This window comes from Uloborus diversus, chromosome 5, assembly GCF_026930045.1.
Source record: "Uloborus diversus isolate 005 chromosome 5, Udiv.v.3.1, whole genome shotgun sequence".
NCBI lineage: Eukaryota > Metazoa > Arthropoda > Arachnida > Araneae > Uloboridae > Uloborus > Uloborus diversus.
Window position 1 is genome coordinate 164661793 of NC_072735.1, and position 15294 is coordinate 164677086.

At 30.6% G+C, this 15294-nt stretch overlaps 1 protein-coding gene across 1 annotated transcript in view; it reads left to right on the forward strand.

The window, feature by feature from the left end:
- The window catches only part of LOC129223244 (peripheral plasma membrane protein CASK-like), a 166874-nt gene extending 151971 nt beyond the window's left edge, over positions 1-14903 (forward strand). Inside the window, exons 8-12 of the mRNA XM_054857809.1 lie at positions 1660-1809; positions 3841-3921; positions 4892-5094; positions 11677-11757; positions 13286-14903. Coding sequence (XP_054713784.1) covers positions 1660-1809; positions 3841-3921; positions 4892-5094; positions 11677-11757; positions 13286-13465 — 695 coding nt within the window. The 3' untranslated portion in view covers positions 13466-14903. The remainder of the gene's footprint in view (positions 1-1659; positions 1810-3840; positions 3922-4891; positions 5095-11676; positions 11758-13285) is intronic.
- Positions 14904-15294: the final 391 nt, after the last annotated feature.

Genomic DNA, 15294 nt, shown 5'->3' on the forward strand with positions numbered 1-15294 from the left:
GGCAAAATCACTTTTCCTTGCTGAAACTGCTGAAAAACATAGTTAAAACTTAAATTTTTACATAGTTTTATTTTTTTCTTGGTTTGTATGAGCCGTCTGATGGATATGCAAAAGCTGGAGCAATTCAATTACAAAAGTTTTGAACTTCAGGGTAGCCTTATTCAGCAAGTTAACACACGTATCTCAAGAAAATAAAAATGGACTAGGATGCCATGAGGAAATTCTAATAATTCAAAGGGTCCCGCGAGTTGGAAAAGTTTGAAAACCCCTGTGTTACATAATGTGCATAGGATGAGAAGATACTTTTGTATCTCTTTCAAAATATAAACAGCGTTTTTTTAATGGATCACTGATAAGGAAATATAGACCCTTTTTTTCTTATATTTTTTGAAAAAAGAGCAACATCTTTTGATAAAATGAATATGAGCAAATGATTTTGTGGCATCAGTGACCTTTTTAAATGCATCAGAAGTAAACAAATTATTTTAAAAGGTGCAAGAACTATGACTTTGCAATGAAGATAGGCCAAAACAAAGGGGCCCTCCGTTGACTCTAGGTAGAAACTTTGCTTTAGATTGCCGGAGGTCGTAGATTCGATTCCTACCAGAGCCCTGGATTCCATTCTTGCTATTTCCACACTTTGTGCCATAAATCGTAATCTTATCTTTACTAATAATGAAGCTGAAAGTCTCTCTGTGTGGATGTTCGGAGGATGTCTGGATGTCTGTGATGCGCATAGCGCCTAAACCTTTCGGTCGATTTTCATGAAATTTGGCACAAAGTTAATTTGTAGCATGGGGGCACCTCGAAGCAATTTTTTAAAGATTCAATGTGGTTCTTTTTCTATTCCAATTTAAAGAACAAAATAATCATAAGATGGACGAGTAAATTACGAAATTATCATAACGTGGAACCGTAAAATGGGCACAAGTCAATTGGCGAGATACAAAATTATCATAATGTGGAACCGTGGCATGGGTACAAGCCAATTGGCAAGAAAGTTCACCATACATTATTTGTAAATATACAGGCAAACCAAAAGACCTTTTAATTTTTCTATTACGGGCAAAGCCGTGCGGGTACCACTAGTATGTTAATAAAGAAGTCCAACTTCTCAAGGCAATGTCAACCCATATCTTCATAATGATTATCAACTATGACATGTCAACAACAACAGCAACCAAAACAAAGAGAATACCTTATCAGTTCTACTGAAAAATTCTTGGCCTTTTTGCATAAACCTTTTAAAGAGTAGAGTTTAGTCTCAGGTAAAAAATCTGCAAGTTCAAAGAAGGAATATTTATATTGTGTATTTACTTTTTTTCACAAGACTTATAATAAAAATGATAATAATGATCAGATGTTAACTTTTGCATTTAAATGAAGATTGTTCTTGCATTTCATATGCTTGAAATATTAGTATCTAAATATTCTTGATGTAATTTTTTACAATATTTTTTTTCCACAACTTTTCTACCAAACTTAATTGGATTTTAAGATAAAATTTTATATACTGTTTTATCTGTTACAACTTTATGTATGTAAAACTGAGTTGAAAGCACAAATATTATGAATTGAATTATTTTTATGTGTTTAATTTGTTATTGTGGGGGAGTCTAATATATATATATTTAACTCATTTCTCCCTTTTTATTCCAGTAAATTGCTCAATATTTTCTCGAAAGAAGAAGCACTTTCGAGACAAATACCTGGCGAAGCACAATGCTGTATTTGATCAACTGGATGTAGTTACTTATGAAGAAGTTGTTAAGCTTCCAGCATTTAGGAGAAAAACTTTAGTTCTGCTTGGTAAAATTCAGTTATTTTTACTTGCAATTTTCAAAACTAAATCTTCATTTTTCCCTCTTTTTAAAAAACAGAACATTTAATGCAACAGTCAACTTTTAATTAAGAAGTGTACACTCGTTTTGTGTGTTTCAAAAATCTTAACAAAATGTCCTTGCTGTGTAATGTGTGTCTATACCTTTTTTGCAAGAATAAATGGAGGGAGCAAGTCCATTGACCTAGCAAAAGCTGATCCAAACACCCCAAGTCATGTGACTCATCAATGAAGAATGGTTGGCACATTCTGCACGAAACATGGGAAAGAAAAATGATTTCTTCTAATGGTTTGCTTTTAAATCTATCACTTGACTTGGGGTTTGGATTTCACGAGTTGAAGTCTTCACTCCCTCCATTATATCTCTTCTGAATGGTCTAGACTGCATTCATGGAAACAATCGATTATATGTAAATAAAAGAATGTACCATTTGGTGGGTTCTTTTTTATCAGCAAAGTAGTGCCAATCATGACATTGGAACCATAGTACCAACCGCCATGGAACTTTAAGGTTCCGCAGAACACAATTTAAGAAGCGCTGCCCCATAGACTAATAATACAGATAGACTGGGCATTGGCAACTTTTTTAGTGCTCACAAACCAAATCATGTGACTTGTAATATTTGAATATAGTTATAAGTAGGTTTTGTAATGCTTATATAACAAACGAATCTTTGACCTTATGAAAAAATGATTACAAAATAAATTTACTTTTAGTATTAATATTTTTTGAAGAGGGAATATTTTTTACACAAAATCGTGAAAATCTCCAATTGCTGGGTCAAATTTTTTCGCAGAACAATGACTGAGAATCCCTAGTCTGAGTGCATTGACCAAAGTCTCAAAAATATGATTCTATTTCAGTGCTATTTAAAACACCAAAATTCTGTACTATTATTATTACTGAATCTTTTCCTTGAAATATGAGGCATTGAAATCAGACACGCTTTTACAATTTAAGAAAATTAAAAATTGTTTTTTACCTTGGCATGTGATTTAGAGGTCCAACTTCTCGAAACCATTGCATGTTAATTTTTTTTAATGCCAATACTTTTTCTGATTATAACTTTGTTAGGCATCTTTAACCCTCTGAAACCCTTGCATAGAGCATAGTATTAGTTCTAAAATAGAAGCTTGTGCACCTAAAAAAACTCCCAGAGAAAAGGGTTTTGGAAATGGAATGGGAATGATTGATATTTTTTCTGTAACTGAAGATATATTTAAAACCACTACTGTCTGAACATGTGGATTATATGGAAAGGCTAGTATCGGGTTTACAAGCAGAATTGAATGTGTCTATTACCTTTCAGTGATGGTAGTTTCTCTGATACAGATGTGTGGGGTTGCCTCTTAATTATTTTGACTCAGTTTTTTAGAACCGACAATTTATTTACTGCAATAATTTTTAAATCGAAACTATATTTGTTCTATATTCTCACTCAATAATTAATTGATTTATTTTGCTTGCAACATAGTTTTGAGCTTACCATTATGCTTTTACATTTTGAAACGAAATGAAAACATTTTGTTTTCTCTTTGTTTCCATAGAAACTCATTTTGTTTCCACTCATTTTCACCTGAATGAAGACAATAAATAAATAAGACTTTAGGGAAATTATGAAAGGCGTGCATCAAAATCCCATCTCTATTTTTCCTTCTCCCCTGCTAGATTCATTCAGATAGAATCGTCTTAACTTGGCTGATTGCCAAGTTGCATACAATCCATGGTCAACAGTACAAGCATATTTTACACTTTGGAAATCAGAAATATGTCTCAAAAATTTAGTCAAGCATATTTTTGTGCTTTGTGTTTTAAATAAATATTTTGCCTCATCTGAAAAGTAATTGAATTTTTTAGGAAATATTTCATTTGAATGTTTTTTTATTCAAAAAAGTATTAAAGAATTCTAAATGTCAAAAATAAAAAAAAATGCAAAATTGATTTATATTGTACATATCTGACAGGTTTTAAATCATAATTTGTTTCTTCTATATTTCAGGAGCTCATGGTGTTGGTAGGAGGCACATAAAAAATACGCTGATCAGCCATCATTCTGATAAATATGCTTATCCCATACCTCGTAGGTATACTTTATGTCCTAAACTTGAACTTAGTGTTTAGTTTTATAAATGTATATGCATTGCCGACCTTTCTATGTGCTAAAATTATTTAAATAACTGCACTTATGTAATTAAATTTTTGTTGGTTCCTGCTGTTTATAGCTTTGAACTTCAAAATTTCGAAAACTCAATGATCTTTACCCCATGAACTATAGTTGAATTGATTATTTCAATAAGGGTGTAAGTCCAATGGATTCCCGTAGGACTTACGCCCTTTCTGAAATAATCAATTCAGTTGATGTTTTCACCACACTCCGATTCATTACAAGTGTGCTTTTTATCAGCGCAAAAAATCTAAATTAAAATTTTTTTTCTCTCAAATTGAAATTTTTTTTATTGTTTTATAATTTATAGTCAGTGCTAAATTTCAAACTGCTTTGAGAAATTCTTATACATTTTCTTTTTTATTTCTATTTAACTGATTTTCTTTATACAAAATTAGCATGGAATATGAAGTTGAAAATCAAGTAGAGAAAATGCTTCACAAAAATTAATAAAAATAATTTTTTTAGATTCTCTGAGAAAAAAATTTTTTTTTTTTCTTTAAATACTGTATTCAACTGGTATCATGATTTTTTAACAGTATTTAAATTTTATCTTGTAATAAATGGTTTCTTCACAACATTCAAAAGTATGTTATTTTTACTTATGTCCATCTAATCATCACCTAATTAAGTTCTCTTTTTTGTAGATCAAAAGTGCACTTAATAATTTTTTATGTATTTTTGTTTGCATCTTTATGGCATAGATTAGGATAATTGAACTTTGGTTTGTCTTTAAGCCAAGTGCAGAAGTGACTGTTAACTCAAAGACAGGATGCTTTTTCCCATAAATAAATTAAAATTTTCAAGCATTTTCTTTTTTTAAATTGCAGCCTAATCGCATTTTATACATTAATTTGTCCATTAAAGTTCCTTATTTAAATTTCAGACACTACAAGGCCAATGAGAAAAGGAGAAGAAAACGGAAAAAATTATTTCTTTGTATCGCATGATGAAATGATGGCTGATATTACAGCGAACGAATATCTTGAATATGGCACACATGAGGAAGCAATGTATGGAACAAAACTCGAAACAATTAGAAGGTTGCACGCTGACGGTAAAATGGCAATATTAGATGTTGAACCTCAAGTATGTTATGTATTCTTAATTTTTTCAACCATGTTAAGTTTTTGGAACTTGTGTTTAAGATAATATATTTCTCTCCAATGTATTACTATAAAAATGATTTGAATTGGTGTTTAGAATTGTGGTTTTCCAAAAATTGTGGTTTTAACTTTATAATTTGTTTTTGTATCATTTTTGCTGATAAATTTTGAATTTTTCATAAATGTTGTAATCACACACACACACACATTGATCTTTTCTTTGTGTAAATGAAAGTTTACTCTCAAGTGTGACATTAACCTTTCAACTCTATTTCTCTCAATTGAACAATTAACTGAAGAATGTCCTACTTCTTTTAAAACATGTGTACAATTACTTGAAAATATGATTTTAACTCTTATGTTCCTTCTTTGTGCAACCTATTATTGAACAAAAAGGGAGGGGTTTTTTTTCCTTACTCATTTCTTTATTATATTCTTTACCTGTACTTCTGGAAATTACTTTTGTCTCAGAATTTATGCAAATTTCTTTGAAAATCTTCTTTAACAAAGGAATATATATATATATTTTTTTTTGTTACAGTATACCTTAGACCTGAAACTAGTCACTCTCCATTTGCAACTAAAAGTGTTAATTTAGTGACTAAATAAAATACTTAACCAGCCACTTTGTAAAAACCTAACAGTCTACAGATAATTATTTTTCATTGGTTTTTTCTTTTCTCACATTTCGTTTCTGAAGTAAAAACGATCTTATGTTCCCACATGGAGTTTGACAGCCAACGGATATGAAAGCTATTCTTTTTCTCCTTTTTCTACCCCAACCTGTAAAAATTTACAAGCACAAATTTGGGAGCAGGTACAAAAGATTTGCATGCACTTTGGGTTCGGAGGAAAAGTAAATGAATAAAATTGTAGTTAGGCATCATATAGCAATATTTTCTGCCACGTCTTACCCTTTAGTGTTGTGCCTTTTTAGTTTAATAAAAAAGAATCCTACATTCAGTGACTTATGTTAAAAAAGTAGCGACGAAATTGAAAGTACCTTACTGCTACTGTCATCTAACTAAAAATTTGAGTTTTCACATCAAGTATGCCTTATAAATTCGTAGTCTAGATTATATGCACCAAAAAAAAAAAAGATTTTATCATAGACAGATAAAAACCTAAGAGGAGTTGGTTTTTTTCACCGGCCGATGCTTGTCCTCCAGATCAGTGTTTGAGAATTTCGGATGTACAGTAAACAATAGAAAAAAATTCAGCTATAAGAATACAGTCATAAATGCAAAAATAAGTCTAATATTCTGTCAATCCTTAAATACATAAACATACTTATACATAAACTTTAAAGTCTGCACTTAAAACTAATCCCTGACTCTTTTTTATTCCAGTGGATACAGGTTTAGTTAACTGAATATGTAGAATTGTAATCTAATTATAGAAGTAAAAAAAAAATGTTGACTGCTCTGTCATATTTATGTCCCTCAGGACATGCAATGTTTTAAATTTGTACTATAACTTACTTATAGGGTTGGTTGGGGTAAGTGGGACCCCTTTTGAGACCAGTTCGTTTTTGAAACACAAAAAAATTATTTTCTAAAATAATGCTTTAAATATTGTTAACGATTGTACAGTAGAACCTCAATTATCCAAGCTAATTGGGACACCTAGAGCCTCGGATGTCCGAATTCTCAGTTAATAGAAACTTTATACAAAAACTTGTCAGGGTCGTAAGTTGTATTAGTTCAAAATGTGATTGAATATTCATAAAAGATGGACAGATAAAAAGTAATGTTTTGCTGTTAAAACACTAAAATGGAAAATAACTTGTAGTATGTCTTAAAAAGTTAATTGAATTTTTTTTTAGCTATTCCTTGTTAAATATTGAAAGATGCATTAAAAAACACACAAATTTCCAGAAAATATTTTTATTTTCAAATTAAAAATTTTTTATTTTATTAAATTTACATTATTTTTTGAAAAATTGACTTCATTATCAGCTTGGTTAACAAGAACCTTGGTTAATCAATGCTCGTATAATCGAGGTTCTACTATATTTTTTAAAAAATCAAATGGGTGTCCCACTTACCCCATAATAAGGGGTAAGTGGATCAATCTACATTTATTTCAATTTACTGCAAGAATTTTAGTAAATTAGCCAAAATTTTCAGTTGAAAAAGAAATTGGAATCACTAAATGGCTGCATCAGTTTAAAATTAACTAAGGAAAAACTTATCACTTCACCCTCAATAATAATTCCAAAATCATCTGCAACATTCCAATAAAAAGTGTCACTATTTCTATTTGCTCTTGCAAATTCAGCAGTACCATTTATATTTTGTATCATCAACTTCCAACATTAGTCCTACATAATAGTTTATGATTTTCTTTGATGTAAGTTTCACAAATACATAATCACCAGCTACAGTAGTTTTGTAGCTAAACTATCAATCCCTACTAGGTGATAATATTTGTCTTGTCTTTCACAAAAACAAATATTTCATCAGGGTTTCTTTTGATTTTAAAATCCTCACTATAGTGGAGGTACCTACTTACCCAATAGTAGGAGACACAGTTACCCCTTATAGTAAAAATTTAGAGTTAGAGGGACCCCTCCTCTTAAATACTTATTAATAATATTTTATGCAAAAATTCTTGTTGCAATATTCCCCTTAAGTTAAACTATACATGAAATTTTAATGATTATAAAAAAAATAATAAAAACTAACCTGGAAGCACTTTTCTGACAAATGTTGCTTGAACTCAAAAAAAATATATTTTTTTTTTGACTAAGTTCTGTGACCTAGAAAAGAATTCCACAAAACCCAAATATATGTAAAACCAATCACTGTAATGAAATATAACATGATCGGTGTAAAAAAGTATAAAAACAATATCCATATTTTAGTTTTAGATGGGTGACCCACTTACACCAGTGATCCACTTCCGCCAACCAACCCTAGTTTCAATTCCATGTTTTGCGGGGGGGGGGGGGGGGGGGGGGGGGGGGGGGGGGGGTGGGGGAGTTAGGTGATAAAATTTTGAGTTCATTCAAATAGTCTAGTTCATCCATTGTAAAATACATTAGAAGACTGTTATAACACACACCTTGGAACCAGAGCTTATGCCTTCTACAGGTTTTTGCATTATATAGGTCTTTTCACAAATTTTGAAACTAATATATTCAAAATGTATCTATGTGTTTCCACTTCAGAATAAGTTTTAGCTGCAGTCTATATTAAAGCACTAATTACACAATGTAATATTTCAAAAGTATGTTTCACAAGCAAAATAAAATGAATTATTCTGTAGTTCTCCTATCTTTATGGTTGCATAGCAACTGCGTTTTCAAGAATGATCAGGTATTATTTTTTTAAGTGTGAATTCTAATTTTTATTTAAAACTTTTGAATTAAGATTGAAAGATGAAAAACTTTCAAAATTTAATTTGCCTAACAACTTTTATGTTTGCAAGGCAGAACAGAGAGCTTTTTTTTAACTGCAAAACTTACTGTTTAAATCTGAAAAGTTGTGCATTTTATAGAGAATTCCATTATACAGGTTGGCGTTATAACGATATTCTACTGTATGTGTAATATATGTATAGGATCTCTATTCTATTTTTCCCTATTAAACATTATTATGTGCTGGCCATCTGTTTTAAGAGTGGCAAAATAATTTTATCATGCAAAGAAAATTTTTAATTTTCTGATTTTGTTAGTTTAAATGAAGGAGGTAGAATTAAATTAGTCGTACCCTCAGAGCCGCCCCAGAGGGAGGGTCACTATGCACAGGCCTGGATTTACATACAAGCTAAGCAAGCTATGGCTTAGGGCCCCCACTTTGTTAGGGACCCCCAACTCCTGGAAATTAACATGATTCATTGAAGAAGAAAATACATGAAGATATAAATTTCATTTTCTATTGCTTGGAAATTTGGAAAAGTGTGGCTACAAACCACAAATGGGAGGGGATAGGGAGAAGGAATGTCAATATATGTCAAATTCAGCTCCTTGCTGCATCCTGCACCAAAAATGTAAAAACCATGGTACTCACATTTCTGAAACATATTATAATTTTTTTTGCCCACATGTTTCATATCTTGCTTGTTATATAGTTACAAAAGCAGTATTTAGAAAAAAAATTTCCATTGCTTGCTTTTATCTTACTTCGACTGCATATTGTCAATCTGTTTATCACGGGAAAAAACACACTGCCTCTATTCCTTTACATTTTCTGACCCACTCGCAACTGAAGCAAAGTTGTTGTCATGAGAAATCTATAGTTTCTTTTTTCTTTAAAATTTAAAATAGCTGTTTCTTACAAAGTTAGAACAGGACTGTAAAAAATTACAATCAAGTACTAAATTATAAGAAACTGGAAATTACAAATGAAGTGCATTAAATAATTTTAATTGTTCCAGAGTCCTTGAAAAGAATTAGTTAAGTTTTTGAAAATCTGAAGCAAAGTGGGCTTCAATTTTATTTCTTATCAAGTGCATACATTATGAAAAGTTCGAATGGGCAGTATATTACTATCTTGTTACCTATTTTCTGAATCTGTACACCAGTTCTTTTAAATCATTTTTATTATCGATCATTTTATGTTTAAATCATTGTTGTATTTGTCGGTGGGTTGGAGGGGCGATTAAAATCTAATCGTACCGAAAGCCAATGTGAGCAAGTAACAATGGATTGTCTTTTCTCTTCCCTCACTCTTTCTCTCTGTCAACTGCTGTCGACGATTTGTCAAACTAAAAACACTTTTTACTGTGCATTATCTTAATTTGCGAAAGAGTATACAACTTTAAAAAAGTTTTGTTTGCTTATTTCTGTCCTGATATTTTTGTAGTTCCAACAACATCTCATAAGGCTTCAAAATACAGAATTTTACATCTATATTTCAAAATTTTCTCTGGGGGTGAAACCCCCGGAGCCCTAAGATTCAAGATGTTCTATACTCAGCTTAAATAGGGGGGTCCTCGGTCACTCTTTTGATAACATTCCCCCTCTTAAGGTCAATTCAAAAAGGACATCAGGGAAAACACATTAAAAAATTATCAGAAAAAAAAATAAATAAAAGTACTGCTGTATGTATGTATCAGGGGAAAGAGACAAACATAGTAAAGGGGGAAAAAATAAAAAATTGCTTTTTACACCACAGAGAGAAACGTTGTTCAAAAGGGGCCCCATACCTGAAATAGCTTAGGGTCCCATTAAGTCTAAATCCAGCACTGACTATGCCTCCCAAAAAAATTGCTTTTCAGGCAAATTTGGTTTGACGATTCGACAAATTTAAACAGTTTCGCACTGTAGCTTTTTTTTTTTTTTTTAATTTCATTTTTTAAAATGATGTTCCAAATGTCCCTTTGCATTAGATAAATGTATGTGCACATGTTCATGTTTTATCATTCAATGAAATTTTGAGTTTTCACCCTTCTAAAATTTAAGTTTGTGTGCCCTTGTGTACACTTACAAAAATATTGTTGCTTAAAAGATAGGCCTGCAGAAGATTTCATTTATCCAAAGGCATATTGGCTAAATAAAGCCAGTATTCTTGAGTAATCTAGAATTGTCGATAAATGAGACCCATTCATTATTAATGACTTCTGAGACTTACTGAACGAACTTTAAAAAATAAATAAATCATATCGTATTGGCTGCCTAAAGTTTATTTCTTTGGTATTAAGTATCATTTGTTAATTACTGTTGCATAATCTGTTTGAAATACCTCCACAAAAAAATAGATGATTGTTAATTACTCCAGAAATCATCCACAATTTTCCAGCCTAGAAGTAGATCCTGATCACTGGAAGCATTTTTAATTTTGTTTTAATCTTTAACGAAAAAAGGCTGTATTGGTTCAACTTTAGATAAAAACAAGTAAATAAAACTAAATAGGATATTTTCCCCCCTTTTAAAGTAAATGTTTGGGTTGTTAAAACAGAAATCAACCTGGATTACTTATTGGACTATTTGCCTAAATTGAATTTTAGAGCATTTTAAAATAATATGATGCTTTCATCATAAACAAAATGAATTACATGTAGATGTCTAAATCATTAATTACAACCAGGAAGTTTTATTTCTAATGATAATTTTTCCAACTCAAAATTCCCATCTTTTATATTAGAATTCCATTAATGAATTATATACTTTTCTACGCTTTATATTTACAATTTTCACTAGTGAACATTGTTTGCGTTGTCGAAATATGTATTAAAAAGATTGTACTCTTCAATTTGCGATTGATAAATGCAAAAATTTGATGAGTTCAGTGTTGTTTACTGTGTATCACAGAAAATGGATGCTGTGAGTGTTGTAATTGTTCATTTCAAATATAGTAAATCCCCTATAATGTGGACACTAACGGTACAAATTTTTTTTGTCTTTGATAGAGGGGTGTCCGCAGGACAGGAGTTTAATAATGTTATTTGCCACTGAATCGGGGAATTAAAAACTATCCGCATAAGAGGGGTGTCCGTTAGGAGGGGTTTTACTGTACTTTCAATTACATCTTCCATTGAGGTGCATTATTCATTCTTTTGCACCTTTAGCGTTTGACTTTTGTGAATTGTTCAAGTAATAAAAGATACTCTTGTTTTTCAGGCTTTGAAAATTTTACGGACTGCTGAGTACACTCCATACACTGTTTTCATTGCAGCCCCTTCCCTAGGAAATATGCAAGATGTAATATTTTATTTATTATTTTCCTATAAATACACTTGATAAATTAGAGAGTAGAATGATACATTGTGTTGAAATACATTTATTTTTGTTTTTAAATTTAATTTAGTATTCTCCAAATAAAGTTGATTCATTCAGTAGCGTATTCAAAAAATAATTAAATTTGTATCTGTTTGCATTATGTAGCTGTTTGTTGGGGAGGAGGGTGGGAGAGAGAACTAGTTTTGATTGCATATGAGAGAATGCTTTTAAGTTAAACTAGTTTTCAGCTTCCCTTAAGTTTCTGGTGTACGGCTGACTCACTTAGAAATTTCTACCTTTTGAGCAGTATTGTTTTGGAATGAAAATTCATATTTACTGTTCAAATGGCTGGAAAAGTTCATTTTACTTACTACTTTTGAAAATTATTGAACTATTTTTAACGCATTTGACTTTAGGTATCCGAAATTAAATCAGAAATTACAATTTAACTGAGATATTTTTATTCTCAGCCAGATGTATTTAATTTGCAGAGATTAATGTTTTTAACAAGAATTTTCATATCAAACTTTTTGTGCACTTATTTATTTACTTATTTTCCGACACATTTTTCCCACACTTGATGCAAGTGTAAGAAAAGCAACTGTAGTCCTGAAACTGAATTACAGCAAAAAAAAGATTCTCCTTGTATAAAATTTTAAAACAAAATAAGTAAAAATGTATTTGAAATAAATCCAATTTTTAATCAATTCATAAGAAAGAGGTGTTTAAACTTTAGCATACATTGAAGTTGCAAACCCATATTATATAAGAAATAAATTGTTTTATTTTTTATTCATTGGCAAACAGAAATAAAAATATTAATAGTAATAAATATAAATAAACTTTAAAATACAACATTTGCTACTCAATAATTATTTGAATTTAAAATTAAATTATTACTATTTCTTCCATTGCACGAGTATTCATACACTGCCAGAAAAATTTGAGAACGTAGTGAATAACGATGCTTTGCATTTTGAATGGTTATTAATTTGTTACCATATTTGCACAAGAAGTCTTTCAATTTCTTGAAAAAATGCTTTAAAACTTACTTGTTCTCCCAACAGCTATTGTATTTTAAAAACATCAATGAATATCTTTTTGAAAAACCAAATGAAATGTTTTCGTTGGTGGTTTAAATGTGATGTAATTATTTGACATTATTGTATCTTGCTATTATGATTTGTTTTGAATTATAGTTTTTGATCATTACAATGCTGTGTAGCTAACTCCATACACTACTCTCACATTGTATCTTCATGAACATAAGCAAAGCAGCCTTCTCTTTATATTTGGCTTTTTTAATTCCCCTAGCCCCCCCCCCCCCCCCCCCCCCCCCCCCCGCTTTCTACTTTGCTCCGTTTTGAATGCTTTTTCTATACTTAGTTTCTTTCCATTTTTGTACTTTGCTTAAAAAATTATGGATCAAAAGAATATTATATTTTGTTTTTGCATTTGTGAGTGTGCGTTGCATGTTCTTGTCGCTGATTTTATTTTCTTCTGTTTTCAGATTGATGGAGCTCTAGAGAGGCTCTACAAAGAAAGTGAGCTTTTGCGCCAGGCTTATGGCCATTTCTTCGATTTGACAATTGTGAACAATGACATTGAAGAGACTATTCGGACTCTAGAGAAAACTCTAGAGAAAGTGCACAATACAACACAGTGGGTTCCTGTCACATGGGTTTATTGAAATTAATTAAAAGTCGACATTAGAGTACATTTTTACCATATTGCTGCCAAACACCACGGCTCATCCTCCGGCCAATTTTTACGCATGGTCGCGAGAGCAAACCATGCCAATGTCTGCTAAATATTTTGAACTAACGTAAAATAGAGCTCTATGCTAATGGATAATCACTATATTTCATTATTTGGTCGAGCTTACATTGGTGGAAAATGTGATTAAGTGCTGTTCATAAACCTTCGAGTGGAGAAACGACGAAGAAATATTACGTATCAGTTGTCCTATTTTTTAAAGTTATGTGTGTCTAAAAATATGTATTCACTTTGCAGTTTTATTTTTAGATAAGTTGTATATTTTTTTAACGTGCATTTCATTTTCACTTGGAAAGGCAGTAGTCGAAATTTTGAGCATTGAAAAATATTTTTCTAAATATCTGAATTGTTTTGTAAAATACATACAAAAAAGTATTTTAGCTCATCACATGCTTTCAAAAAATTAAATATCTTTATCATATTTTAAAATAAACTTTTGATTGGATAACAGATTTTATTTTACAGAAATAATTCATGTTTAGTCTAAATTGTATAACAGAAATCCCTCTTAATTTGAATGTTTGATTATGTTGTATGATAAAACAAAACGATTTTTACCAAATAATATTTGAAAAATAGAGAATGTGATACGGTTTTACAAATCAGGTGGAAATTTTTTAAAGAAATGTAAAGAAAAGTCATTAGAAGGCCATTATTACTGGAGTCAAAGATTCTAGTCATGCTGAAGCTTGTGTTGTAAGTGGATACAAAAGATTTTATTTATTTTTATCTAAATTCAAACACCAGCAACTGGTATCATGTGCATGCCAGCATATCATCTGTGCTAAAACCTTATTGTTTAACTGATTATTCTACTTGCAAAACAAATAATACAACTTTTTTTTTTTTTTTTTTTTTGTAAATTAACATAAAAAGTAAAGTATTTGTATATACTTCATGACTTTGATTCAACAAAGTTTGAGCTTTTCCATCGGTTACTTTTAAACTATCACATGATTATGTTCGAAATTACTAAATTTGTGTTTTTTTTTCTTTTATGTGCGATTTTGTTACAAGTGCAATGTTTTTCCTATACATGTTTTGTCTTGAAGTACATACATTCCATGTTAGTTAAATGTGTTAATGAGTGTTAAACCAGTAAATAATGAACGTCAGCAAAAAATGTTCTTTGATTTATGTTTTAGTAGTTCTGTTTTGTTTTCTTAGTATTTGTATTTGAGTTTTAAGGCCTTCTGTTCCGTAGCTTCCATGTGTATCATTTTTCCCCCCATCTTTGTCGTTTCATGCTTAATCTTTTGCGTTTTGCCATTTTTGTTAATTATGTTGCATATTCTGTGTCAGAACATTAAAAAGGCATTTGTTTATACACCAAGGAAAATTTTCTTTTTTTTAATACCAGTTATCTTGATTTTGGGGAAATAAAGGGTATTTTATTTGAAGCATTTACTTTGTTTTTTTTTTTAATTTGTACTAAAATCAAATGCGGTAAACTCCTGGTTTTCCGCGGAATAAACTTGCTTAATTATTACAGATACCCCAATTTGGCTGACAATCTATAAAATTATGAAAATAAGGAACAAATTAACACAGATATATATGTATGTGAACAAGGTATAAATACAAGAGATGACATAAACATACTACTTCAGGAATAAAATAATTATTCTACGTTATGCTTACAAATATGTAGGTTTATTTCTTTTGAAAATCTGTCGATAGTTTCTGGTTTTGTGCATTGAAGTACTTCCTCTTTATATTGAGATAGAATGTTTTGCAATACTT